At 39.1% G+C, this 27,035-nt stretch overlaps 1 protein-coding gene and 1 pseudogene across 1 annotated transcript in view; one reads left to right on the top strand and one right to left on the bottom strand.

Moving 5' to 3' along the window:
- Positions 1-27,035, bottom strand: part of AVEN (apoptosis and caspase activation inhibitor) — a 196,106-nt gene that overhangs the window by 137,271 nt on the left and 31,800 nt on the right. Inside the window, exon 3 of the mRNA XM_065942023.1 lies at positions 15,412-15,589. Coding sequence (XP_065798095.1) covers positions 15,412-15,589 — 178 coding nt within the window. The remainder of the gene's footprint in view (positions 1-15,411; positions 15,590-27,035) is intronic.
- On the top strand, positions 4,269-8,111 carry LOC136172068 (lupus La protein homolog pseudogene; annotated as a pseudogene).

Here is a 27,035-nt window from a genome sequence, read left to right as displayed (position 1 = left end):
AGGTTTCTCAAGAGGCATGTCAGGTAGTCTGGTATTCCCATCTCTTTAAGAATTTTCCACAGTTTATTGTGATCCACACAGTCAAAGGCTTTAGCATAGTCAATAAAGTAGAAATAGATGTTTTTCTGGAACTCTCTTGCTTTTTCGATGATCCAGCCTCTTGATGAAAGTGAAAGAGGAGACTGAAAAAGTTGGCTTAAAGCTCAACATTCAGAAAACTAAGATCATGGCATCTGGTCCCATCACTTCATGGCAAATAGATGGGGAAACAGTGGAAACAGTATCAGACTTTATTTTGGGGAGCTCCAAAATCGCTGCAGATGGTGATTGCAGCCATGAAATTAAAAGACGCTTACTCCTTGGAAGGAAAGTTATGACCAACCTAGATAGCATTTTTTTTTTTTTCCAGTGGGTTTTGTCATACCTTGATATGAATCAGCCATAGAGTTACACATATTCCCCATCCCGGTCTCCCATCCCACCTCCCTCTCCACCCGATTCCTCTGGGTCTTCCCAGCCCAACAGGCCCGAGCACTTGACTCATGCCTCCCACCTGGGCTGGTGGTCTGTTTCACCACAGATAATATACATGCTGTTCTTTCGAAACATCCCACCCTCCCCTTCTCCCACAGAGTTCAAAAGACTGTTCTGTACTTCTGCATCTCTTCTTCTGCCCTGCATATAGGGTCATCGTTACCATCTTTCTAAATTCCGTATATATGTGTTAGTATACTGTAATGTTCTTTATCTTTCTGGCTCACCTCACTCTGTATAATGGGCTCCAGTTTCATCCATCTCATTAGAACTGATTCAAATGAATTCTTTTTAACGGCTGAGTAATATTCCATGGTGTATATGTACCACAGCTTCCTTATCCATTCATCTGCTGATGGGCATCTAGGTTGCTTCCATGTCCTGGCTATTATAAACAGTGCTGCGATGAACACTGGGGTGCACGTGTCTCTTTCAGATCTGGATTCCTCAGTGTGTATGCCCAGAAGTGGTATTGCTGGGTCATATGGTAGTTCTATTTCCAATTTTTTAAGAAATCTCCACACTGTTTTCCATAGTGGCTGTACTAGTTTGCATTCCCACCAAGAGTGTAAGAGGGTTCCCTTTTCTCCACACCCTCTCCAGCATTTATTGCTTGTAGACTTTTGGATAGCAGCTATCCTGACTGGCGTGTAATGGTACCTCATTGTGGTTTTGATTTGCATTTCTCTGATAATGAGTGATGTGGAGCATCTTTTCATGTGTTTGTTAGCCATCTGTATGTCTTCTTTGGAGAAATGTCTGTTTAGTTCTTAAAAAGCAGAGACATTACATTGCCAACAAAGGTTCGTCTGGTCAAGGATGTGGTTTTTCCAGTAGTCATGTATGGATGTGAGAGTTGGACTGTGAAGAAAGCTGAGCGCCGAAGAATTGATGCTTTTGAATTGTGGTGCTGGAGAAGACTCTTGAGAGTCCCTTGGACTGCAAGGAGATCCAACCAGTCCATCCTAAAGATCAGTCCTGGGTGTTCATTAGAAGGACTGATGTTGAAGCTGAAACTCCAATACTTTGGCTACCACATGCAAAGAGTTGACTCACTGGAAAAGACCCTGATGCTGGCAGGAATTGGGGGCAGGAGGAGAAGGGGACGACAGAGGATGAGATGGCTGGATGGCATCACCGACCCGATGGGCATGAGTGTGAGTAAACTCCGGGAGTTGGTGATGGACAGGGAGGCCTGGCATGCTGCGATTCATGGGGTCGCAAAGAGTCGGACACGACTGAGCGACTGAACTGAACTGATACATACATATGTACCTTACTTGGGAGCCAACACATCCTCAGAGATAAATAAGCATTTTGTAACTGATTAATGAAGAAATTAAAATCAATCGTTGATGTTTTAACCTTGTTTAACAGATGTACCCTTATTCACTCCACTCAATGAATATAAATACTTCCATTCTTCAAAGAAATTGACAGAAAGATCAATGACACAAGAATAGCACCATGTTCACAACAGATAGCTCTGCAATAAAGCATAAATAAATTGAAAAAGTCAACTATTTAGTATTTCAGCATTCCTGCTTATCCCAGGCAACTCTCAGCCTCATTCTGAGAAAACTGGTTCCCCTGAGGCTTTAAGGAGAAACAGAACATTTGCACAGCCTCAAAATATTTCCCCGAAGATGTTATTTACTTCATTATTTTAACATATGCCCACAAGCTGATACTCCTCCTGAGTAGGTAAAGCTTAATTCCCATTCCCTGGGGAGTGAGTAGGACTTAATGATCAGAGAGTAGGAAGTAATTTGACAGTGGAGAAACCTGACAAATACCACCTTCATCAAGGGATCAGAGTCAACACTATCAGTAGGACTACACGGAATCATGTGTGCCAACAAGAAAGGCACATTGGCTCTGTGGTATTCCCCCCAAAATCCATAACCTCGATCTAATCATGAGTCAACATCAGAAAAACCCAAATTAAACATGCTACAAAATCCCTAACCATTATTCTTCAAAAGTATCAAGTCCAGAAAAGACTGAAGGACTGTCACAAACTGCAGGAGACTAAGGAGATAAACAAATGCAATGTGATATCCTGCATTACAACAAAGAAAAAACATAGGTGGGGAGAAAACAGGGGAATTCAATGAAGTCTGTCATATACCAGTGTGATTTTCTTAATTTTGCTAAAGGTACTATGTTTAAGATGTTATTTAACATTAAAGAAAGCTAGGTGAAGGATATTATTGCAACTCTTCTGAAAAATCTAAGTAGTATTAGAAAATTAAAATATCAAAAATAAGTAATTGGGCCTTAAGTGAAGATGGCAGGCTTCCCTGTAGCTCAGATGGTAAAGAATCTGCCTGCAATGCAGGAGACCTGGGTTCAATTCCTGGGTTGAGAAGATCCCCTGGAGAAGGGAATAGCAACTCACTCCAGTATTCTTGCCTGGAGAATCCCATGGACAGAGGAGCCTGGCAGGCTCCAGTCCATGGGATTGCAGAAAGTAGGACAAAACTGAGGAGCTAACAGCACTACTAAAGGACGACAGGGTCTGAGGTTGGAGTGATGTTCCCACAAGCCAAGGAACATCTGGAACCACCAGAAACTGGAAGAGACACGGAACTATTTTTTCCTAAAGCGTTCAGAGGGACTATAGTCCTGCTGATAAGCTGATTTTGGACTTCTAGCCTCCATAGCTATGAAAGACTAAATTTCTATTGTTTAAGCCAAATAAATAAATGGGTCTTCATATCATTTAGTAATAAATAAATCCACATGTAAGATATTCTGCACCTTTAACACCTTCCTCACTTGTTGGAATATATTTATGCTAGGCTACAGAGTAAGTCGCTTTTCATTGAAGACTACCTTCCCAGGGCTACAGTTCTTAAAAAGAAGACAAAGTGTAGTACCAAACGTATGGACCACTGACGCAGTGCATCACACCCTGTGATTCTCAAGGCAAACACTGAAACCACAAAAACGATCCACTTCGCTCGTAAATAAGAGATGAACAGATGAAGAAAAACAAGTTCTCAAACTTCATGATTTTAGGAGGCTGGCAGTATCATTATTAAAAATGAAATATTTCCCTCCATGTACAATACACAGGATGCAGTATTTAAGGGATGGTAAATAATGACCAAGAGACTATTAAGTCCCTTTCACAAGTGCCAATGAAACACGTAAGATACAGGTTTTATTTCCAAAAGTAATTCTCACCACAGATTATGAAAAGCAGTAAGTTGACATCCTCACTATTCGTGGAATGCACATCACACTCAGCAAGTGAATTAAGCAGTATATATTGATATTTCATCAGCATCGGTTCCATTCTTAGGTAACTGAAAATGCTAAGACCAATGTAACAAATCACGTGAAAGCATTCCTCCCATTCTCTTTAAGTATGACAATACACTGAGAATATACAATGCAGTATCCTGTATGTGTTCCAATCTTTTGATTTATGTCACCTTTCAAGTGGAAAAGGTACATTTGAAGTTTTTCCCCAGCAAATTCATTTACGATATTGACTTTAAAAAACAACAACAACAGAATCGATAGCACCAGGCAGTCTTTGGATCTGTCTCTTGCCTCAGCAGTGCTGGGCGGGACAGACCGAGATCTGCCCCCATTCTCCAGCCTCTGATCCTCCTCCAATCCCCTCTTCAGCTGCAGCCCCCAAGACCATCTCCACGCCACCCCTTGCTTCCAACAACAGTTAACACCAGGTTTTGTGGTTGGCTCCTTGGCCCCAGTCAACCATGAGCTCCCAGATCCACCAGAATTATTCCAGAAAGGTCAAAGCTGCAACCACCCACCTGGTCAACCTGCATCTGTGGGCTTCCTGTACATCTCTCTCTCTGGGCTTCCATTCCAACTGCGAAAGTGTGGCTGGCCAGAGGTACTGGGAAAACACAAGGGTGCCATCTCTAGAAAATTCGAAATTAGGGCTGTGGCTGAGTCTTCTTCTGGGACATGCAGAAGCTACCTCAAGATGAGTGGGGTCACAGCCTTGGTGCCAAGGAAGAAATCTTGAGCCCAGAGGAAACCCTGAATCAGGTCCTGCCGTGAATCTGCAAGCCCTGGGTTCTGCCCAGAGAGATGCCCACCTGACTTCATGAAGAAATGCTTCCTGGATCACAAGATGAAGTTCATCAAGAAGGACAACCACCTGACAAACTCCTCAGGCCAGCCTGAGGCAGGGCTGGGAGAGACCTCTTTGAAATGCTCACCCTTAAGCATGACTAGAAGCCTCCAGGGGCAGCACCTTCTAAAGACCTGCTGCAGCTCCCTGGCCTCTGGTCTGCCTGAGTCTCTGCCTCCAACTTCTTAACCAGCCACAAACCCTCTCCCAAGCTGCAGACCAAGTGTAAACAATAAAGCTTCCTTTTGCAGAAACAAACATATAAGAGAATATGTATCTTAATGATATATATGTAGATTTTAATGGACAGTATCAAATGGGAAAGATACCAACTCTGAAGCCAGGCATAAGTTTAATCCTTATTCGGCTACATGCGAATGCTGTACATATTATTTAACACTTTTTTAAGACTTAATTTCAACACACCTAGAGATAATGAAATCTATCCTATAGTAACAGTTTCGAATCAATGATACTGAAACGAGCCTTTGTATCACAGCTTATACAGAAACTTCACCTGGTAGGTATCCAGGAAATGGTAGCACTTATTTCCATCAGCTCGTTAGCTTAAGGTCATTTGCTGTCACAGGGTCACTAATGGTCACAGGGATCCATTTACACATACATCTCTTGCTTATTTATTTCAAGCCTAACTCTTCTGAGAATGCTGGATGTGTTAACTTAATGCACTTGGGTAAAATGCTATAGAACTTTTGCAAAATTTAAAGAAGCCAGGAGAACAAAATTATAGGGTTAAAAAAAAAATTCCTTAGGAGTTCTCTGAGGATCTAGTGGTTAGGATTCAGCACTTTCACTTCCATGGCCCAGGTTCAATCTGTGGTTGGAGAACTGATATCCTGGCAAGCCATGTGGTGCAGCCAAAAAATTTTTTTTAAATAAAAAGTACAATAATATTCCTTGATAAATCACCTTGCCTGTCCCTGTGCAGCAGGAAGGACCATTGTTGAATCCATTCCAGTCAGATGAGACCATACCCATATTGAAAGATTTCCAATCAAAACAATTCTACAACTCTCCCTTAAACACCTAGTTAACATTTTATATACAAAATACACATAAGTTTCCATCTCCCTGACATTTTAGTTAAGCACATTTGGCTTTTTTCCACTGTCTGTAGGGCCTGGAACACATATGACATAATTATTAAATCACTTCTCAGACTTCTTAGCAGCATAAACCTTCCATCAGAAACCCAGTTTTTTCCATTTTTAATCACCTTGCAAGTTCCCTGTGTCCTCTCTGTAGTTGCAGAGACTGAAAGAGGTCGACAAATCCCATAAGATAGAAAACCAACGAATGGTCACTGTGATTTACATTCTAATTATATGTGTCAGTATTATGCTGTTATTTTAGTGATGATCCTATGTTAATGGCATGACTTCAAACACGGAACTAGCTTTTCTCAACCATCACACTGATACGATATATTCTACTCCAACAGTTTGCTTGTCTTTCCCTATCAAATAATTCTTAGCTTTTTATACCACTTTATAGTCTAAAATTCTACATGATCCCTGCAACCATTTTGGATTAAAGCAAGGCAGGTATCATTTCTAATTCACAGTTTAATAAAAATAAAAAAGGAAGTTCCGAGAGTTTCACTCCCTCCAGGGCATGTAGTTAATAAGTGACAACCAGGACCAAGACAGTTCAGCTGACATCCGTCAATCCAATGGACTTCTATTTCCAACCAAAATGCACATATGACACTTCAGGTACACTTACTGAAACAGAGAACTTTGTCATCACAATCCTGTGGTTATATCTGCCCTTCTCTTAGCTTTAAATTCATGTTCCATGCCTTTCATATTAGAAGAGGTTCTCATCTGACCTTCATTAAAGGCTTATACCAAAATAATTCTTTTAAAATCTCTTTCTAGAGCAAGTAAAGAAACTTATCAACTTCCACTTAATTATGACATTGATCATGAGCATTTATTTGCTCTGTTTTCCAAAAGCCTCCTTTATATGAGGGTAATTTTTTAAAGGGAAGTATCAGTCCCCAAGAATAAAGAGACTGACAGGGTAGACAGGAGAGTCGAAAGGAACATGCCAGATGCTGTTAGAATGTAACACGCAGATTTGATGATGCAGACAGTTAGACATTTATCAACTAGAACAGTATCTGGAATACAAGTAAAGTCCAAAAAGATTCAATAATGTGCTCTCATGAAGATTTCTAGTAAGAATAATTTATCTAACAGTGTAGGTAAACACTCAGTTCATAAAATGAACTTTAGACACTGTGGTCTCTGCTAGTGGTCCCTGCAGCTAAGCTCTGAAGGACTAGGCTCAGGAAGACAGCCACAAGAGCAGAAAATGGTGCTGGTAAAGAAATGGCTGCTCTGGGACCAAAATCCATCATCAAACCAAGTGTTATCTGAGTGACTTTAATTTGCCATCAGATAGCTTTTTAAGAAACAGATCAAACCGGATGAAAGCTGGGTACCTCTGGAGATAATAAAATTCAACAGGTTAAAAATGCCTACAAACAGAAATATTAAGAAAGTCAAAGTCAGAACTCATGAAAATAAAGATAAACCTAAAATCAGAAGCTCTTCATGGAAAACTCCTTCTGATGAGTATAAAATGTCTGATGACTGTTAACTATAAAAAATAATGTAAAAACAGATCCATTTATATAAAAGAATTCTCAACTGCCACAACCTGTGGTGACAAAAGAAATATTAGTAGATAAAGATCGAGCACAAAATATTCAAATTAGAAACACATTTACAAAGCATTTAAGAATTCATACTGTAGTGTCTGATTTTGCTAAAAAGTTTAGAGACCTCTGACCAAAAGTATAAAGACAGATCATCTAACGCTTTTCAAGGAAGATTAATTTGCAAAAAAATAAAGGAGAGAAAGAAGGCAAAATAAATCATAAGCTAAATTAAGGCCTAAACAAGAGAAAAAAAGTGCTGTAAATGCTGAAATGAAATCTCTACAATGAAAGACTAGATGTTTGCTGAATTTTTCAGATGACTTAGATGATCTGACCTATAAAGAAGATCAAGACTTCCTCTTCTCAAACTGTAAGGAAATAAAGTGGATACACTTTATCAAAAGTGCAAAAGAGAGATACAATTCTATTTCATGAGAAAGCAATAGAAATAATATACATGGCTGAAGAAGCCAATAATGGGAACCTCCAATTAAAGAACAAAAGAGAGAGATGAGGAGTATGAGGAGAGTTACAAAACACAGCCCTGAAAAAATCATGGTGGATCAACCAGAATCCCTCAACAAATGGAAATCAAAAGGTCACAGACTTAAAGGAAAAGGAATTAAAGCAGCATAGCTGTGTCTGTCAAAAGAAAAGTACAGTTTCAGAGCAAGGAAATGAAAACTGATAGCGATGGTGTACATAATAAAAAAATAGACAAAGAGCCTTCATCAAAACAACAGAAAATACAATGGTGCAGGAGACCAGTAGGGTAGCAAACAAATTTTTAGGTATTCAGCTGCTTCTAACTTTGGAAAACAAAGAAAATCAAATTAGACCCAATTCAGTGTCCAGTTAAAAGAAAGGAAGAGACTTTTTTGCTTCTATGGTTTAACCTTTTTGTTTCTGCTGTTCAAATAAAGACTGTTTTAATGTATAGTTCTGCCTGTGTTACTTCAAATGATTGAAATATCAAAGAGAAGTTTTTCTACCAAGTTGCCTTTGTAATATGAGAATATATTAGCAAAAACTAATAAAATACATACCAAATAAAAAAAATACATACCAAATAAAAAGAGGGAAAAACAAAAGAACTGAATCAAGGAGGTCAAATACAACTCAACTATCTTGCTGCTTCACAGGAAAAAATGTTCCAAGTTTAATTAAAAACTACAGGTGCTAGAATGACATCCTTCTTTCCTTTTTGGTCTAACTGCTGCCAAGAGGATATAGAGGCAAAGAAATCAAATATCATTATAATTAAAACCTCCCCCCCCCAAAATGAACTTTCATAAAATGATGAGGAAGATAAGATAGTAGCTGTTTATGAAGGTCTAAATTGGTTTTATTCAATGATCCATGAATCAAGCAGCATCCCATCCATAGGATAGACAGGCTCTTTCTGTAATAGCTTCAAATAAAAACATGCCTAGACAGCTGTGCTGACCAAACTGTAGTCTAATCATTTCATTTTTATTTGTTCCACTTAAACAGCTTATAGACTTGCACATAAAAGATTGGTTTTCTCATGTTTATCTTCAATATTGCTCCAGTGCATCCTGTTCACACTGTAAACAGTTTTCTAACTCTGTTATCCAAGGCATCTTAAATGGGGGAATAAAAAAAAAGCATATGGCATGATTTTAATAACTCACCATTTGGGGGGAAAAAAAGGAGAAGGCAGAAAAATTGCTTAAAGATATCAGTTTTTAATGTGTCAATATGAGTATGGTACCCTTTTTAAAACTTTTGAAATATAATTTAGAATTGCAAGGATATTGTTCAAAAAGAAGAGCTAAAAGCATGATTAGCTATAAGCCTAAGGCTTACAGAAAGAGTACTAAAAAGATATCTGAAGGCTCCCAATCCTATCAGAAAAAGTAAGACTTCAAACAAACCAGTCCCCTTCCCATATCCTCCATTTGTAAAAATGTGATGCCATGGCCCCTGGCCAGAAACTCAAAGCAGAAAGCACCTGCACACTGAAGACACAAGCTGAAGGTGCAAAAACAGGCTGCCTCTCTCAAAAGGTTTCTTTTGGTCTATGGCAGTAACTGAAATTCTACCATAAGGAATCCATTTTTAGACCTTTTTTCTTAGAGAGATACATAAGCAATACATATATACAATCTAAATAATTATTAAGCAAACATAAGTAACTACTACCCAGATCAAGCAATAGAATACTGCCAACATCAGAGCCATCTCCCTCACCCCCACTCCCCACACCCACTACACACCCCTCCCCAGTTATTACCCCCCATCTCTCCACTGGAGGTGACCACAGTCCTGGTTTTTATAATAATCATTTCCTTGATTTTCATTTTACCATTTAAACATGCATCCCTAAATAACACTATTTACTTCTTTTTCCTCGTGTTTGAACTTTATATGAATAGAATCCCACTGAGGTATTGTATACTTCAGTTATATATGTTTGCACCCATAGAACAGAACGTGAATGGGGGGAAACATACCCTTTCTCGCCTTAAACTCATGACCATCAACCTCCAATGGGCCTCCATTAGCTCTCAGCAACCACACCACATTTTCCTATTTCATTCAAGTTCCTACACCCTGGTTAACTATTTGCTTTAGTTTTTTGTTTTTTTTTTTTAATTGAAATGCAGTTGATTTACAGTACTGTGTTATTTCAGGTATTCAGCAAAGTGATTCAGTTATATTTTTCAGATTATCTTTCATTACTGAATAAGCCATTGAATCTAGTTCCCTGTGCTACACAGTGGGATACTGTTGTTTTTCTATTTTATATAAAGCAGTGTGTATCTGTTAATCCCATGCTCCTAATTCATCCTTCCCTCCTTTCTCTTTTTGGCAACCACGATGTTTCTTTTCCTATAGATAACTATCTCTTAACTTCTACCCTCTCCTCACATTTCCAGTATCTTACTCTCTGACTTGCTCATAGCTTTCCTATTTCACTAAGAAAACAGAAAGAACCAGAAGAGAACTTCCTCAAACCCCCGTCACATCTACCCATCCACCTATACCTATGCCCAAATACTGTGTGTGTGTGTGTGTGTGTGTGTGTGCGCGCGCGCGTGTGTGTGCGCGTGTGTATGTGTGTGTGTGTGCGCGTGCGTGCGTGCGCGCGCGCGCGCGCTGAGTCAGTTCAGTCATGTCCGAAGCTTTGTGACCCTATGGACTGTAGCCAACCAGGATCCTCTCTCCATGGGATTCTCCAGACAAGAACACTTAAGTGGGTTGCCATGCCCTTCTTCAGGGGATCTTCCCAACCCCGGGATGGAACATCTCTTAGGTCTCCTGCATTGGCAGGTGGGTTCTTTATCACTAGCGCCACCTGGGAAGTCTGGGTATCCTCCAATCACAGTTGAAAAACTGCCCAAGCCCCGAGCAGTGGGCAATCAAGTCCATCTCTACAAATGATTCCATCATCTCATGTAGACCAAAGAACACAGATCCTCAATTCTCATCTCTTCTCAGATTATTTTTTACCTCTTTTCTGGATGTTTTTAATCAACCAGTAAACATTCAATTACTTCTCCCATGTTTAAAAAAATACGTCTTGATCCACTTCCCCCATCAGCCCATTACTCTCCTTCCCTTTAGAACAAATCTCAATATTAATAGTTGTTTATACTTTCACTGACATGTCTCTCCTTCCATATTCTTATTAAATGCAAGAAAGAGTTCATCCCACCACTCCAATAAAACTGCTTTAGCTAAGATCACTAGTAAATTCAGCTGTCAATTCTTGCAAGTCATCAGCTGCATTTGACACTGACCCCTCTTTTTTCCTGGAAACATGTTCATTCTCCTTTGCTGGTTTTTTCTCATCCGTAACCACTAGACACTGTGGTACCCAACGCTCAGTACCCTTCTAGCCAGTAATTCCCTTGGACATCTCACGCGTTCTTGTGACTTTCAACACCATCTATAGGCTGGCTTCACCCACATGTGAATCTCCTATCCAGACCTGGGTCCTGAACTCCAGAAACCTTCACCCAACAACCCGCTTGACATTCCCAGTATTTCCTGTCGGGCGCTGTGCTGGGTCTCTTCCAGTTACCAGTCGGGATTCACTCTCCACTGGTCTTCTCCCTGTTCTGCCCAGAGGTTGATCTATACAGATCACAGCTACAGGTTTTCCTTGCTGAGATGCCTTCCGACTTTCAGCAGGTTAGGCTCATGGGGAGCCTTGGCAGGACAGTGGAGGGAAAAAGGAGTCTAAGACCAGAGTACCTACTGCCCTGTCCTCCTGGTGGAGTCACCTTTGCTGGCTGCATCTTTTGACCAAGGTGATTCACCCTCTCAAGGTAAACATCTCACATGACGCTCTCCTTCAGCGTCCTAGGAACAGGGATGTTAACATCTCTGTCTTTACCCGCCCTCCAAATACCGTACCGTCTTTTGTGTTTTCTCTACATCCTACCCACACCTTTGTAAGTGATTCCTTTGTTAAAACTGCCTTATAATTATACTGAGTGTACCATCTATTTCCTACAGGATTCTGACTAATACAGATGTCTAGCTGGCATCTCACTTCTAACACACGTAAACTGAGCACCTCCTACAGTTGTATCCATCTCAGTTAATGTTAACCCCGTTCTTCTAGCTGTTCAGGCCGAAATCTTGGCATCATCTCTATGCATCTTTTCATCTCATACGCACATGTGCAAGTCCAATCTCGTACCCTACATTTGTGCTTGCTCTGCACATGAAGTCACTTCAGTCATGTCTCTTTGTCACTTCAGTCATTGCTCTTTGCAATCCTATGGACTGTAGCCTGCCAGGCTCCTCCGTCCATGGGATTCTCCAGGCAAGAATCCTGGCGAGGGCTGCCATGCTCTCCTCCAGGAGATCTTCCCGACCCAGAAACTGAATCCGTGTCTCTTACATCTCCTGCACTGGCAGGTGACTTCTTTATCACTAGCGCCACCTGGGAAGCATTCCTTCCAAAAGAGATCCAAAACCCCACCACGTTTCACCACCTCCACAGCTCCCACCCCTGGCCCCCGCCACCATCAATGCCTGTCTGCAGGACAGTCGGCCTTCCATATCTGCAGGTTTTTCATCCACAGATGGAACTCTGCAGATGCTGAGTCCATGGAAACAGAGAGTTGGCTGCGCTGCATACCACCTACTACACCACAGAAACAGACAGCTGACTGTTACGTAAGGAGCTTGAGCATCTGCAGATGCTGGTATCTGCTAAAGGTCCTGGAACCAATCTCCCGTGGGTACTGAGAAACAGCTTTGTTGCAATACCCTCTCTGGTCTACCTGCTCCTTCCCTCACCTGTCTTCAGGTTTTTCCAACTCAGCAGATAGAATGACCTGTTAAAACCAGAGTGAGCTGTATCACTCTTCTCTTCAAAACCCTCCAGTGGCTACACATTTCACTCAGAATAAAAGCCAGCATCTTTATTACGGTCTACAAGTTTCCATGGGGCCTGGTCACGTGACCCCCTCTGACTTCACTGCTCCCTGCTTGCTTTGCTCAGCCACGCTGCTCTATTACCGCCTTTACTCCTGTCTCCGAGCCTTCGAACTTGCTCCTCTCTCTGCCTGGAACGCTCTTCCCACAGACATCCTCAATGCCTGCTCCTTCACCTTCCTCAGGTCTTTATTCAAATGTCATCTTATCGGTACGGCTTGCTCTGGCCACCTTTATAAAATGGTAACAGCCCCCCCTCACTTCATTTCTATCCTAATTATAGTCATTTAATATCTTCTATAATTTCCTTTTCTTTATTGTTTGTGTCTGTTCTGTTTCACTTCTGTATGCTCATCCTCTGAAATGGTACCTGGAAATGGTGGGTGCTCCAGTAATTGTTGAAAGAACCTCAGCTAGATGTCACTCAATCAACTGGCCGAGAGAGACAGAAAAAAGGTTTAGCAGCTCTACATACTGGCGAAAACTAGGACATTCAGCTTGTCTCCTCTTTGGAGAGCAATTTGGCAGTATCTAGGAAAGTTCACGATGTGCACATCTATGATATTTTTTCTGAGTTATAAATGTATTTATACAAACTAGGACAGTATACGAAAAGTCACAATCATTCTAAGGAATATGGTCAGCCTGTCTATAGGACATTCTTAATGTTTTATGATTACAGAATGAACTCCACTTATCAAAAGTAAACCAACATAGCCCTACCCCACCACAGAGGAAGAAAGCATGGCAGCTCTTCTCAGGCTTATGCTGCAGTGAAAAGAAAATGATAGATCGGCAGCAGAGTGGGGAAGAAATGTAAGCACATATCAAGATGTGATGGCTGTGATCTCTCAAGAAACTAATTACAGATAAACAAACCACTCAGGAAATCAGTAAGCAAAGACAGGCTGTAAGAAAAATACATATGAGACCCAAATCATGCCAGGCTTTAAGTTATAAATAAAACACTAAAATAAGTAACCAAAATCATAAGCCAATGCACATAAGAGTTGGGTTAGACTAGAATTCTGAACTGCCTTCAAACATTTATACAATATATTTTATTGCCAGATAGTGTCCTAGTAACTGACTACACAAGTGATTCAGTCAAATCTACTGGTAAGGTAGTCCACAGGTTAACTTTATTGCACTACTTCAATTTTCCCTCTAAATCTTTTAGCAAAACAGCTGATTAAAAACTGAAACTGACCAGCTCACATTTCACCTTTCTCCTATTTGAAGAAAAGATTATTATAAATCCACAACTGGCCAAAATGCAGACAAGAAGAAGGAAACACCCATCTGAGTGGCAAAAAACCCATCCCTGAACAGTCAGCAAGTTGGCCGCCACCAACCACACAGGGGGATGATGCTACTGGCATAAACATAATGACCGCGGGCTGAATCTGTTCTCCTACTCAAATCTAATTCTCTCTCCCCTTCCTCTTCCTTTCCTACTCAGAGGGTTTATTCTATTAAGTTAGAAGAGAATTCACTTTACCATTTTTAGTTTGGTACAGCCATTTAAAAATACAGGTAGATGAGAAAAAAGGTACAACTTAACTTCAACATAAAAGTTACGAAGAAGAGGGAATTCAAAACCAATTATCTGAAAATACTATTGTCACTTTATTTCTCTGCTTCTCACAGCTTCATCCTTTACTTTTTTTAATCTGAAAATTTTTTGAGGCAATTATAAATTCACATAGTTATAAGAAATAATACAGCAAGATCTCCTATACAGTTGGCCCCAATGGTAACATTTTTCAAAACTATATAGTTGAATATGCCACTCAGGAATTGACATTTAAGACAGAATCCAATCTTATTCAGACTTCCCCTGTTTTACTTGTGCTCACTTGTGTGTATTATGAGTGTATGTATGTGTGTTCACCACCACAATCAAGATATTGATCAATATGAGCACTGCAAGGCATAGCCAACTCCCACCCTCCCCCATCCCTAACTCCTGAAAACCACAAGTCTATCCATCATTTATCATTTCAATTCTTATGTCATAGCCTGGTAGCAAATAGCCTTCTATACAACCAGCTCTGCTCCATTTCCTGTTACTACTCTCCAACTTCACACTGCTGCGCATCACTCCAGGAAGTCAGTCTTACACAGATGGTCATAGAAGTAATTAGTTTTTCACCTGACTGATAAAGAAAACCATTCAAAAACAAAAAGTTCAGTGTTTAAGTACATATGGCTTCAGTGTGCCTATCCACTAATATGTTTTTTTTTTCAACTAATATGTTATATTCCTGCCTATAAAAAGGAAGAAGGAACATATATTCTAGAAACATAATAAAGCTTTATATAAACTTAAGTACCTATTCCTCTGAAATCAAAGAAAACACTTCTGTCTCTCAGCCTACCCAGTTTAGCGGGGCGCAGTTTAGCATTTCATTCCCATAAAGCCTTTTACCCATTTCAACCAGAACTTAAGTCACTCTGCATCAGTATGTGGAAACCCAAGGCTTCCACTTAAAGAAATACCACTTCTTCCTTGCAAACCATTAGATACTGTCCTTTACCTGGATTTTAAATCCAAACAACGAATGCTAGTTATGAAAATTCTACTTAAAAAGGAATATAAATGTCCATGCAACTTTCATAGCACGAAGCATTATGCACCCGGGATTCATACCTGCAGAGCTGAGAAGAACACTGAAATCTGTCCCCCTCTGTGATTCTCCACTTTCATTATCAACTTCTTTTTCAGTATCTTGATATCGATCCCAGTTAGAGACTATCTTCCTTTTAGAATAATTTCCCTGTTCTTCATTCTCTTCTCCATAGGTCTCTGCATCACTGTCATCTTCGATCTGCAATCATTAGAGACAAATCAATCAGCTGGCAGTAGAAACCCTGACCTTAGTCACCTTAGCAATAAAATGTTTAAAAACAAAACAAAAACACAGTACATCAGTATCATTATAAAGAGTACATTATGTAAGCCAAGCTCTATGAAAACATTAAATAGTATTTTAAGAGAACCCCATTATATCAAACATTGTGCTTTCCGGGTAAACTTTTCACTTCACTGTCAAAAGGAAAACTGATGAGTTCCTACCTAAAATTTGTGTAACTGAATCTCTAAAATCTACCCCAGTGTATCCTATTTCAAGAGTTGTTTCTTCTTACTGAAATAATCAAGGCTGTAAGAGTCACAGGCAAAAAACTTAAAGACAAAAATCACTCCGTCCAATTTACAGATTTTACAAGCACACCCCATAAGTATATTTTATAAGCTTTAAATGGGAGCCCTGCTTAGATGCATTTTAGACAACAGTTTCCAGTCTTGGGCATTAAAATGTTGAGAGAGCATGCAGAAAAATGCAGAATGTGAGAAATTACAAAAGATAAATGGTCTAGTTTCTTCAACAAATAAATTACAAGGGGAAAATGGTGAGAAAAGGGGGAAAAACCTACAGATTATAAGAGCTTAATGGACACATAACCACTGTAATGTGGGAACTTATTTGTACTCTGATCCAAATAATATAACTAATGGGAATTCTCTGGCAGCCCAGTGGTTAAGAATTGATGCTTTCACTGCCATGGCCTGAGTTCAATCCCTGATCAGGGAACCAAGATTTCACAGGCTGCATGACATGACCAAATATACATATCAAACAATTTAGCTAGAAAAAAAATCATTTATAATACCATTGAAAAAATGTGAACAATAACAAGATATTTTCTTATATTAAGGAAATCTTTTATTTGCTTATTGTTTGCTGTGATATCATTGTTAAATATTTTTATCTTTTAGAAATAAATATTGAACTATTTATTGATGCAAAGATATGATGTAGGATTTGCTTCAAAATCATAGGTGGAGAGGACTGGTGGGTAGAGATAAAATAAACTGAGCATAATTGATAATTTCTGAAGCTGGATGATAAGTATATGGAAATTCATTATATAATTCTATCTACTTTAGTACATGTAAAAGATGCATACAGAATCTAAGAACACAATTCAAATGAGTAGCCCGAAGATTATAAAATCTTTATGAAATACTGTAAAACTTGTAAAACACATTAAAATAATCCATTTGTACAGATGAGTTTACATTTTTATTGACACGGGAACAGGACATGTATATCGCAGAAAATTAGAAAGGAGAGATAAGTCAAAAAATAAAAACCCCAGGTTCCCATCACCTGGGCACACCACTACTAACACTTTGCTCTACATTCTTTCAGATCTTTTACTATGTTTATATTTATATATACTTTTGGTAACCAGACTTTTTCATCAATATTCTCCACCTCTGCTTTTCAGTAAATTTCATTTTCACAGCATCCAGACTATTTCCAAATTTCCCTAACTGATCCCCAAAATATCCTTTAAAGTTGGTTTTTCCAAGACAGTATTCAAGACCATGCATTATATCTCACTGCTTGTCCATTAAGTCTCTTAGAATCTACCACAACCTCTATTTTTATGACATTTATTTACTGAAGAAGGGAAAAGGACCCACATTCTGTCTGGTTATTTCCTTGTGGCGTTAGTATATTAATTTATAGGAAATAGTGGATAAAAAACATTTTTAATCTAAATGCTCAGTAGACTTGAGTTCAATATTTTTGGCTAAAATACATCACAGATGGTGAATAACATATGATAAATGGCTAAGCCAACAGGAGCCAAGTGGCAAAGCAGACAGTGTTAGCCGCTCAGACGTGTCCAGGGCTTTGTGACCCAGGGACTGCAGCCCGCCAGACTTCCCTGTTCATGGAATTCTCCAAGCAAGAATACTGGAATGGGTAGCCATTCCCTTCCCCAGGGGATCTTCCTGACCCAGAGATCGAACCCGGGTCTGCATTACAGGCAGCCTCTTTACCATCTGAGCCGCCAGGAAAGCCCCAACGTAAGTAACGCTAAGATTAACCAATGAGTTTGGATCATGAAGCCTGATCTACCCACCATAGTGAGGTTTTTCCCTGTTGCATCGAGCAAATTATCTGTGTGGTGTTATTTTGGTCCACTACAAATTTCAGGTTGCCCATCAACCATTCATATATCAAATTTAAAACTAGTCAATAATCCTTGCCTGAATCAAATTTCATAAGCTTTCATGAAGCAACGAAGTAAGCGACCTTTCAAGATCACTTTCAGCCCTCAAATGTCATCATAAACCTCCTTGACAGCACAAAAAGATGACAATCCACGTTATAATCTAGAGATCTTGAACGCTGCCTGAAACGTAATGGTTTCCTGTCATTCCTGAAAGTTTCTCAGAACCAATAGATGCTGGCAAATTAAAGATAAGTGACTGAATGAGATCTGCTACATAAATAACAAATGCCAGGAACATTTCAAAGCAAATACCTTGCAATTGATGAGAATCTGGTAGGTAGACTACAGCTGAAAGTGTCTGCAGGGTTTATTTTGGGAAAATTCAATATCCTTTTGTTGACCCACTGGGTAAGGAGAGTTCAGAGAGGCCTCTCCAGTTAGCAGAAAACTTTGAACACAGATATAGCCCATGGCAAAAACGTAAAACTGAGCAAAATAATTAGCTCGATGTGAAAGGATTATGATCTGAAACACCCAAGGAACTATTAACCAGAAATAAGCACTGAAATGGGAGACTGGAGATCTAGACAGAATTAATGATCCTGCCATCACCGTCATTTAATATTTACAAAGTGTTTATAATAGCTTGGGCCTTGCTGCTGAATGACTCACTAATCTCCAACTCAGAAGAATCACTGAACAAGAATCTCATTATCTCCACCTAAATGTGGAGACAAGAGTCATCATGAGCCTCCATCACAAGAGGGTAGTAAGAAGTAATAAAGTTTGGAAGACACTTGATATAACTTAGAGAAAGGTATATCTTAAAAACTCCTAGAGATTTTATGTTTACTTCATTTTGAAAAAATCTGGGACAGGATAAAATGTGCAAAATCCCACAATGGGAGAAAGCGCAGAACAAATAAGAAAGCAATGTGAAAACTAAATAGGAAGGCATCATTATAAAAACATTATTATGAAATGTCTGGTGTATACTGTGAACTATAAGACACTGATGAAAGAAATCAACAATACAAATGAAAACTAGTTCATGCCTATAGATCTGAAGAATAGTTAAAATGTCCATACTATCCAAAGCAATCTACAACTTCAATGCAATTCCTATCAAAATTCCAATGGCATTTTTCACAGAAATAAAACAAACAATCCTAAAATTTGTGAGGAAACCCAAGACCCCCAAATAAGCAAAGCAAACTTGAAAAAAACAGCAAAGAAGGAGGCACCACAATTCCTGGTTTCAAACTATATTACAAAGCTATACCAATCAAAACTGTATTGGCATAAAAACAGACACAGTTCAATGGAACAGAAAGAAGAGCCCAGAAATAACCCCACACACATATGGTCAATTAATTTATAGCAAAGAAGCTAAGAAAATACAATGGAGGAAAAAAAACAGTCTCTTCTTTAAATGGTGATGGGAACACTGGCAAGCTACATTCAAAAGAATGAAACTGGGCCCGTATCTTATACCACAAACAAAACTTAATTCAAAATGGATCAAAAACTTGAATGTAAGCTCTGAAACTATAAAACTCCTAGGAGAAAACATAGGTGGTAAATTGCTTGACATCAGTCTTGAAATAAGTTTTTGGAGTTGACAACAAAAACAAAAAAAAACAGGTAGGATTACATCAGACTAAAAAGCTTCTGCACAGCAAGGGAAACCACCAACAGAGTGAAAGGCAACCTACAGAACGGGAGAAATAGTCGCAAATCATATATCTAAATCAGCTTCTCCTTTAATAACCAATTTTAAAAGCAATTATAAAATAACAAGTGCATAATTATATCTCTGTATTTTATAAACCCAACAATAAGATTCTTGCAATAAAAGCTATAAATATATGCTTACTCCTGTTTCTTATCTCATATTCTTTAAAAGATATAAAATTATCTAAGGTAACAATGATAACAAAATATTATCAGTTTTGTGACATATGGATTTATATATAAAACAATAGAACAACAAAAAGGGGAAAAGAGGAATAGAGCTGCATTAGAGTAATGTTTCTATATCTCACTGGAATTAACTTAGTTGACGAAAATTCTAAGTTAAAATATATATGGTAAGCCCTAGAGCAACCACTAAGGAAACAACTTCTTTAAAAAGTGGGGGAAAAAATTAAAAGAATTAAACTGTTGCACTAAAAATATTTACTTGGTGCAAAAGAAAGCAGTAAAAGTGGAATAGAGGAATGATATACATGAGACCTGTGGAAGAAAAAAAGTAAAATGGAAGATATAAATATCCAACTGTGTCACTACTAATATTAAATATAAATAGATTAAAGAATCAAAAATGGAGAAATAGGCAGAATAGATTCTTTTAAAATCCAACTATATGCTGTCTACAGAAAACATGTTAGATTCAAAGATTAAAATATCATTAAAACGAAGTAAAAGAATGGAAAAAGATACTCTATGCAAATAGTATGCAAAAGAAAACTGGAGTGGCTATACAAATTTCAGACAAAATAGACTTCAAGGAAAAACTGTTATAAGAGACAAAGAACATTGCTCAATGATAAAAGGGTCAATCCATCAAAAAGATAATAACTTTTAAACATATGCTGCTAACAAGAGAACCTCACAACATAGGAAGCAAAAACTGACAGAATTACAGGGGAAAATATTAATAGTTCAACAATAGTATCTGGAGACTTCAACACCCCATTTTCAGTAATGGCTAGAACTAAACAAAAGGTACCAATATACACAGCAGAACCAATAAAAAGATTTACTCACTGAAGATGAGGTCCTATTTTTCTTATAACAATAATTTACATTAACTTACAACAACTTACATTAGCCAGCTATGAACACTATACTTGATTGACATTATTTTTAAAGCATCCCCTTACTTTCTTTTTTCCAAAAAAGCAACAGTCAATATTTAGTGATTATCTTTATCCTAAAGAGCCTGCAAACAAGCCAGTGTAATTTGGGACACTGCTAACACATACCTAGACAACACATCCTCTTTAAAGCCTTTTATACTCAGGAGCCGAGTTTCTGAAGGTCCCTGTTCTACTTTCTTCTGGAGTAAAAGAGTATAGCAAAGGCTTTCCTGCTTTGAACCTAATAAGGAGGTTGAAAATAGTCAATCACACATTTTCAACAACCTTGTCTGTTCCTCACAAAATGTAATTAAACCACAGAAGGGAATGAATGAGATTAAATATATATATATATATAAGAAAGCATATTTAAGGAAACTCTCCTACAGAAAGTCACTGAAAACTAATTTCAGTGATTAAGTAATAAAGTCAAATACAGCCAATCAAAAATGCTACAATGTAACTGGAAAATTATATTAATTCATCCTACTATAAAATTTTTAAATGTTATCAAACTCTAAAACATATCATTAGTTAATAGTCTAGTTGACAACTTCTATATCTGTAACTCTATTAAGGTCATTTTTATCTTACATAATAATCATTGGGTCATAAGCAGCAACTGATCATAGCTAAGAGTTCAAGAACAGATTTTAGTATTAGAAAAGTGTGCTTCAGACTCAGAGAATGAACTTACTGCTACCAGAGGGGAAGAGTGATGGGAGGGATATTTAAGGAGTTTGGGATTGCCATGTACCCACTACCATATTTAAAATGGACAGCCAACAAGGACCAGATGTATAGCACAGGGAACTATGCTCAATATTAGACAACAACCTAAATGGAAAAAGAATAGATAATGGTATACACCTGAACCAACACAACATTGTTAGTCAACTACACTGCAGTAGAAAATAAAAAGTTAAAAAAGGGCTAGCGAAAATAATTTTTACATCATTTTAGGAACCTAAATTTTAATAAATGACTGAATAAAAAATATACTATGTACAAAGTATACAGGTATACCAAAAAGGATATTTCCATTTGTCATTGTGTATTAAAAAAATAAATAAATAAAATACATATTGGAGCACGATCATATTTGAAAAAGTTTGTAAGTGCAATATATAGCATATATAAATAAATTATTTATTGAGCCCAGAACAATGTACATAGCATTAGAGCTCCAAATTACTGTGGCCATTACGAACAGGAAAAAAAAGTGATCCAGACTGTAATGAAATTCGACAGTTTTTCCAGCACAAAAACTGTATATAGCCTCTTTTCTTGTCCCTCCTTGTGATCAGTGTATGAGAAAGAAGGGAGGGAAGAGGCCTCTGAGAACAGAGAAAATGGTAATCCCAGCTTCAAAGCAGCTGTTCAATGACACGTCTCCACAGGGCTCCTCTTTCACCCTGGTCCTTACATTTTTCTCAAGTCCTTCTATCTGTCTCACCTGTGTAATTGTTTCCAAAATTGCCTAAAAGTAGGAGGCAGAGAAAGCTAATTATCATTTGCTGGCAGCCCACCTAAGAGCTTGAGAGTTTACTGCTTTCATGACTTAAGGGCAGTCTGGGAAATTAGGGCTGCAGTAACTTTCACTGGGCCAACTGGTGATTTTAAACTATCTTTTGTGTTAAGTCCTTTTATGGAAGTCCTTATGGAAAGGAGGATGGGGGTGGCAATAGAATTAATCAGTTTCATTTTATCTGCTTTACCACTTGAGCTCCATTTAAGAATTCAGGCTAAAAAAGGTTTAAAAGTTACCAAATTAATCCACCTTGTAAGTCCCAACTCTCAGGGAAAATTCCACAAATTCGATTAACATCAATGGTTTTCTCCAGTAAAGGCACTAAACGTAATTATAACCAAGACAATTTGCTTCTTGCTGTGGTTATGGTCTCAATCACACAATAACTAGAAATCCAACTAAAAGGCCTTCAAGTAAAAACTCTGCTTTATCAAAACATTTGACTAAAAGCTTTTTTGTACACAAAAATAATCAACCTTCATATGTAGGGTGCATGTAGATTGAGCATTCCTGGATAAGTTCAGCGCACAAAACATACTCAGTTTACTCTCCCTAAAAAAGCAAGTGGTACTTCAGATGCATCAGCCTCTCTTCAGTCTTCCCAGGGATTACACTGCATGGGTTTAACACTGGAAACAGCCAGGTTTTCCTTTTTTAAATTAATCTGTCTTTACTGAAGTATAGTTGATGTATAATATTACAGAAGTTTAAAGTACACTACATAGTGGCTTAAAGCTCAACATTCAGAAAACTAAGATCATGGCATCTGGTCCCATCACCTCATGGAAAATAGATGGGGAGACAGTGGAAACGGTGTCAGACTTTATTTTTTTGGGCTCCAAAATCACTGCAGATGGTGACTGCAGCCATGAAATTCAAAGACGCTTACTCCTTGGAAGGAAAGTTATGACCAACCTAGATAGCATATTAAAAAGCAGAGACATTACTTTGCCAACAAAGGTCTGTCTAGTCAAGGCTATGGTTTTTCCAGTGGTCATTTATGGATGTGAGAGTTGGACTGTGAAGAAAGCTGAGCACCAAAAAATTGATGCCTTTGAACTATAGTGTTGGAGAAGACTCTTGAGAGTCCCTTGGACTGCAAGGAGATCCAACCAGTCCATCCTGAAGGAGATCAGTCCTGGGTGTTCATTGGAAGGACTGATGCTGAAGCTCAAACTCCAATACTTTGGCCACCTCATGCGAAGAGTTGACTCATTGGAAAAGACCCTGATGCTGGGAGGGACTGGGGGCAGGAGGAGAAGGGGATGACAGAGGATGAGATGGCTGGATGGCATCACCGACTCAATGGGCATGAGTTTGAGTAAACTCCGGGAGTTGGTGATGGACAGGGAGGCCTGGCATGCTGCGATTCATGGGGTCGCAAAGAGTCGGACACGACTGAGCGACTGAACTGACTGACTGAACTGACATAGTGATTCACAATTTTGAAAGGTGAATATTTCATTTATGGGGCTTCCCTCGTAGCTCAGTTGATAAAGAATCTGTTTGCAACGCAGGAGATCTGGGTTCATTTCCTGGGTCGGGAAGATCCCCTGGAGAAGGAACTGGCAACCCACTTCAGTATTCTTTCCTAGAAAATCCCCATAGACAGAGAAGCCTGGCAGGCTACAGCCCATGGGGTCACAAGAGCTGGACACAGCTTAGCGACACCACCACCGTTTCATTTATAGTTATTGTAAAATACTGGCTATATTCCCTTTGCTGTGTAAGATATCCTTGTTCGTAGCTTTTTTATACCTTTTGAACTCCTACCCCTATCTTGCCCCTCCCTGCTTCTTCCCTCTCTCTACTAGTAGCCTCTAGTTTGTTCTCTACAGGCCAGATTCTTTTTGACTCTCAGTTAAATTTTCACCTCACTTCTCTATCAACACAAGGTCGGTTTCCTTAGTTACTGAGGTCTTAACATCATTACCTTCCACTTTCCAGAAAAATCACAGGCCACTAAAAAGCTGATGTTTATCTGGCCAACTTTAAGACACTCTCCAAACTTTCAAATCACCAGAGAGAACTTAATTAGTAAAGAATTATCAATCTAGAAAGAACCTGGGTAGCCCTGGCCCACCTTATCCCCTCAAGCAAGATCATGTAGAAATCACATTGGGCCTGTCTACCCGGGTCTGTGTGTTCTCTTACCTACATTAACCATATTTCTTCCTTCATAACAACAAAGTTCTAATTCCTTAATCATTATCATTGATAATTCTACATTTCTAAAATTCTCCATGACTGCACAGAAGAGATTTAGCCAGCCAGAAACTGATGATTCAAAAACCATCTGATGTATGAAGTCACCATTCCTACATCAATGACATCATCTTCTATCTATCAAAGCTCATTCTCATGAAATTATCTTTAATTTCAAGGAAGCCCTGGAAGATAGAAAAGACCTTATCCATAATCAATTATATGTATACAGATGCAATACAGTTGAAACAAGGCATATCCACTCACAAAACTTACCAACCACACAAAGATCGCAAAAATGTATCCATGGTAACCTGTTCATGTTAATCATTGGAAATAGCAAGATTCACAGGATGGGGAAATGGCTTGATAGTAATAAGTCACTTATAGTTCAAAGCAATAAAAATGACCAGAGGCTGGGGGGAGAAGACACACATAATCAATGACATGAAGAAAAACATGCAAATTTAACAGGGAAGTTGATTAACATTTGCAAAAATTGTTGAAACTGAAATAAATGATGATGTCAATGGATGACAGACTGATAAAATGTGAAAAAAAACTACAAACAGGTGTGATTTAAATCTTATGCTGTCTATTCTTGTTAATTAAAGAATGAATGCCACCATCTGGTAGAATACACTTCTCACACTGCCTCACAACTCAAATAGACTACAATTTTCACTGCACTTTCCACAGTGACTTTCAAAGTTACAGCTGTGAGGCTAGAAATGTGTGTGCCTTCATACAAGTTCTATATGTCACCTCATTCAGATCCCTTGACTGAATTACAACCTTATTCTCCTTGTGGCAAAAACCTATAAGCTTAACTAGGTCAAATTTCCAGAGATAAAAGAACACTTCTTAGTTGCTCTCTCTTTAAAGACAAGGGCTTAACTCAGGCCCTACTCAGTGAGAGCTGTTTAATTTGCCATTTCGCATGAAAGAACAAACGGACCTAAGAGAATTCTCTAAAGTCCCTACCATATATAATGTGGGGCAGCCCATACACACACTGACCAAATGAGGAGGAGCGAATCACCTGAAAAGTCGTCCTTGGTGCATATGTCTTATCTGACACTTAGATGAGCTGATGTATGCCTCCATCTCTTGCTTCCTACCATCTGAAGCTCCTCTTTTGAATTTGTCCTCCTACTCAGTTCTTCCCTGATGAACAGAATCTGTACACAATGCATAACATTTCTCTTTTGTGGGCATGATGATTTTTTTTAACATTAAATCTTTTATCTTGAAGAGCACTTACACACAACAACATTAACCTGAAAAGGACGCAGGCGCTGTCAGCCGGCTCCCTGAGCCTCCGGAGAATGCAGACGACAACTTCTGCATCATATTTAGAGATCTCAAAGGCAAATATTCTGTAGATGGCATTAAAGGCAAGTGCCTGCGCTAACCATGAGGCCTGCACCCACCACACAATGCATGACATCCGCAGGACGCTCAAGCTGCAGTGCTCTTCTTTCCAGGCTGAACTGCCCTTTCTGTTCCTCTGCCATCAACAGAATGACATCATGAGTACATATCAGTAAAAATCCTTTCCATCCCACCCACAGGGCTTTAACCAAAATTGAGAAATGAGACAAAGAAAATGCACTTTCCGGAGGCAGAGAAATTCGCTAGATGATCTCCCCCGTGAAAGGACAGCATGCTATAATCTGCATTTCTCTTCTGTTCTTTTCAAGTGTGACCTTTAGGAAGCTCTCCCAACATTAGGGAGGAAAAAACTTTAATTAAAAGAAAGGGCAGCAAAGACATGTAAGGAAGGGAGAGAGCTTTTTCCTGGCACTAGAGAAAGGTGGATTTTCTCAAAGCTCTCAATCCACAAGGACAAGACGCAAACCCCAGGACCAGGATTATGGAGTGCACACAAGCCGAGGGCCTTGAAGCTGGGCCGCCGCACAGGGAGCCTTAATAACCGTGTGTGGTAAAATTCTCTTGGAGTTAGCAGTACCGACGTTACTGTGCCTCCTCTCCGCCTCATAGACATGCAGAGCTGTGCTGAATTCCACCTTGTCTTGATCCCTGCCAGCAGTGTGGGTCTTCCTTTTGTGGAGGAAGCACAAATGAAATTCACAGTATTGCTCTCCTCTAACAGGGCGACCTGTGAGTGGAAAATCTTCATCGAAACTCTCAAGAGGCATAAATATGAAAAGCCTCTTAGAACATGAGCTCTAACCTTGGCAGAAGGAAAATGCTGTCTCTTCCCATAATATGCTCAGCACAAAAAGGGGCATCTGCCCCCAAAGAGTAGCCCCACTGGTATGTCTAAAGAGGCCACGCGCTGACAAAGCCCTCCCCTGAGAGTAACACACTGTCATTATCACGGTTTTGACAAGAGAAAAGAAAGTCGGGAGCGAGATGTATCATTAAGACAGTTCTGAATGGGCACTCGGGGACAGCCCTACAGAACAGAAGGGACAGGAAGGCAGCCCTGGGTCTGTCCCAAAGAAAATGCCAGTCACCAGCAAGATAAACTTGCTTCTTTCTGCACACCATCCTCAAGACCAGCCTTCAGGCATTACTCACAGCAGTTCAGTGCACGAAAGGTTAAAAAGGAAAAGGGAAATTCCTCTTATTATTTCTAATGGTCCTGAAGTCACTCAAAAAGCAGTCAGATCCATGGCG

This window comes from Muntiacus reevesi, chromosome 7, assembly GCF_963930625.1.
Source record: "Muntiacus reevesi chromosome 7, mMunRee1.1, whole genome shotgun sequence".
Classification (NCBI taxonomy): Eukaryota; Metazoa; Chordata; class Mammalia; order Artiodactyla; family Cervidae; genus Muntiacus; species Muntiacus reevesi.
The sequence above is the reverse complement of the archived record's forward strand: the minus strand, read 5'-3'. Positions and strand labels throughout refer to the sequence as shown.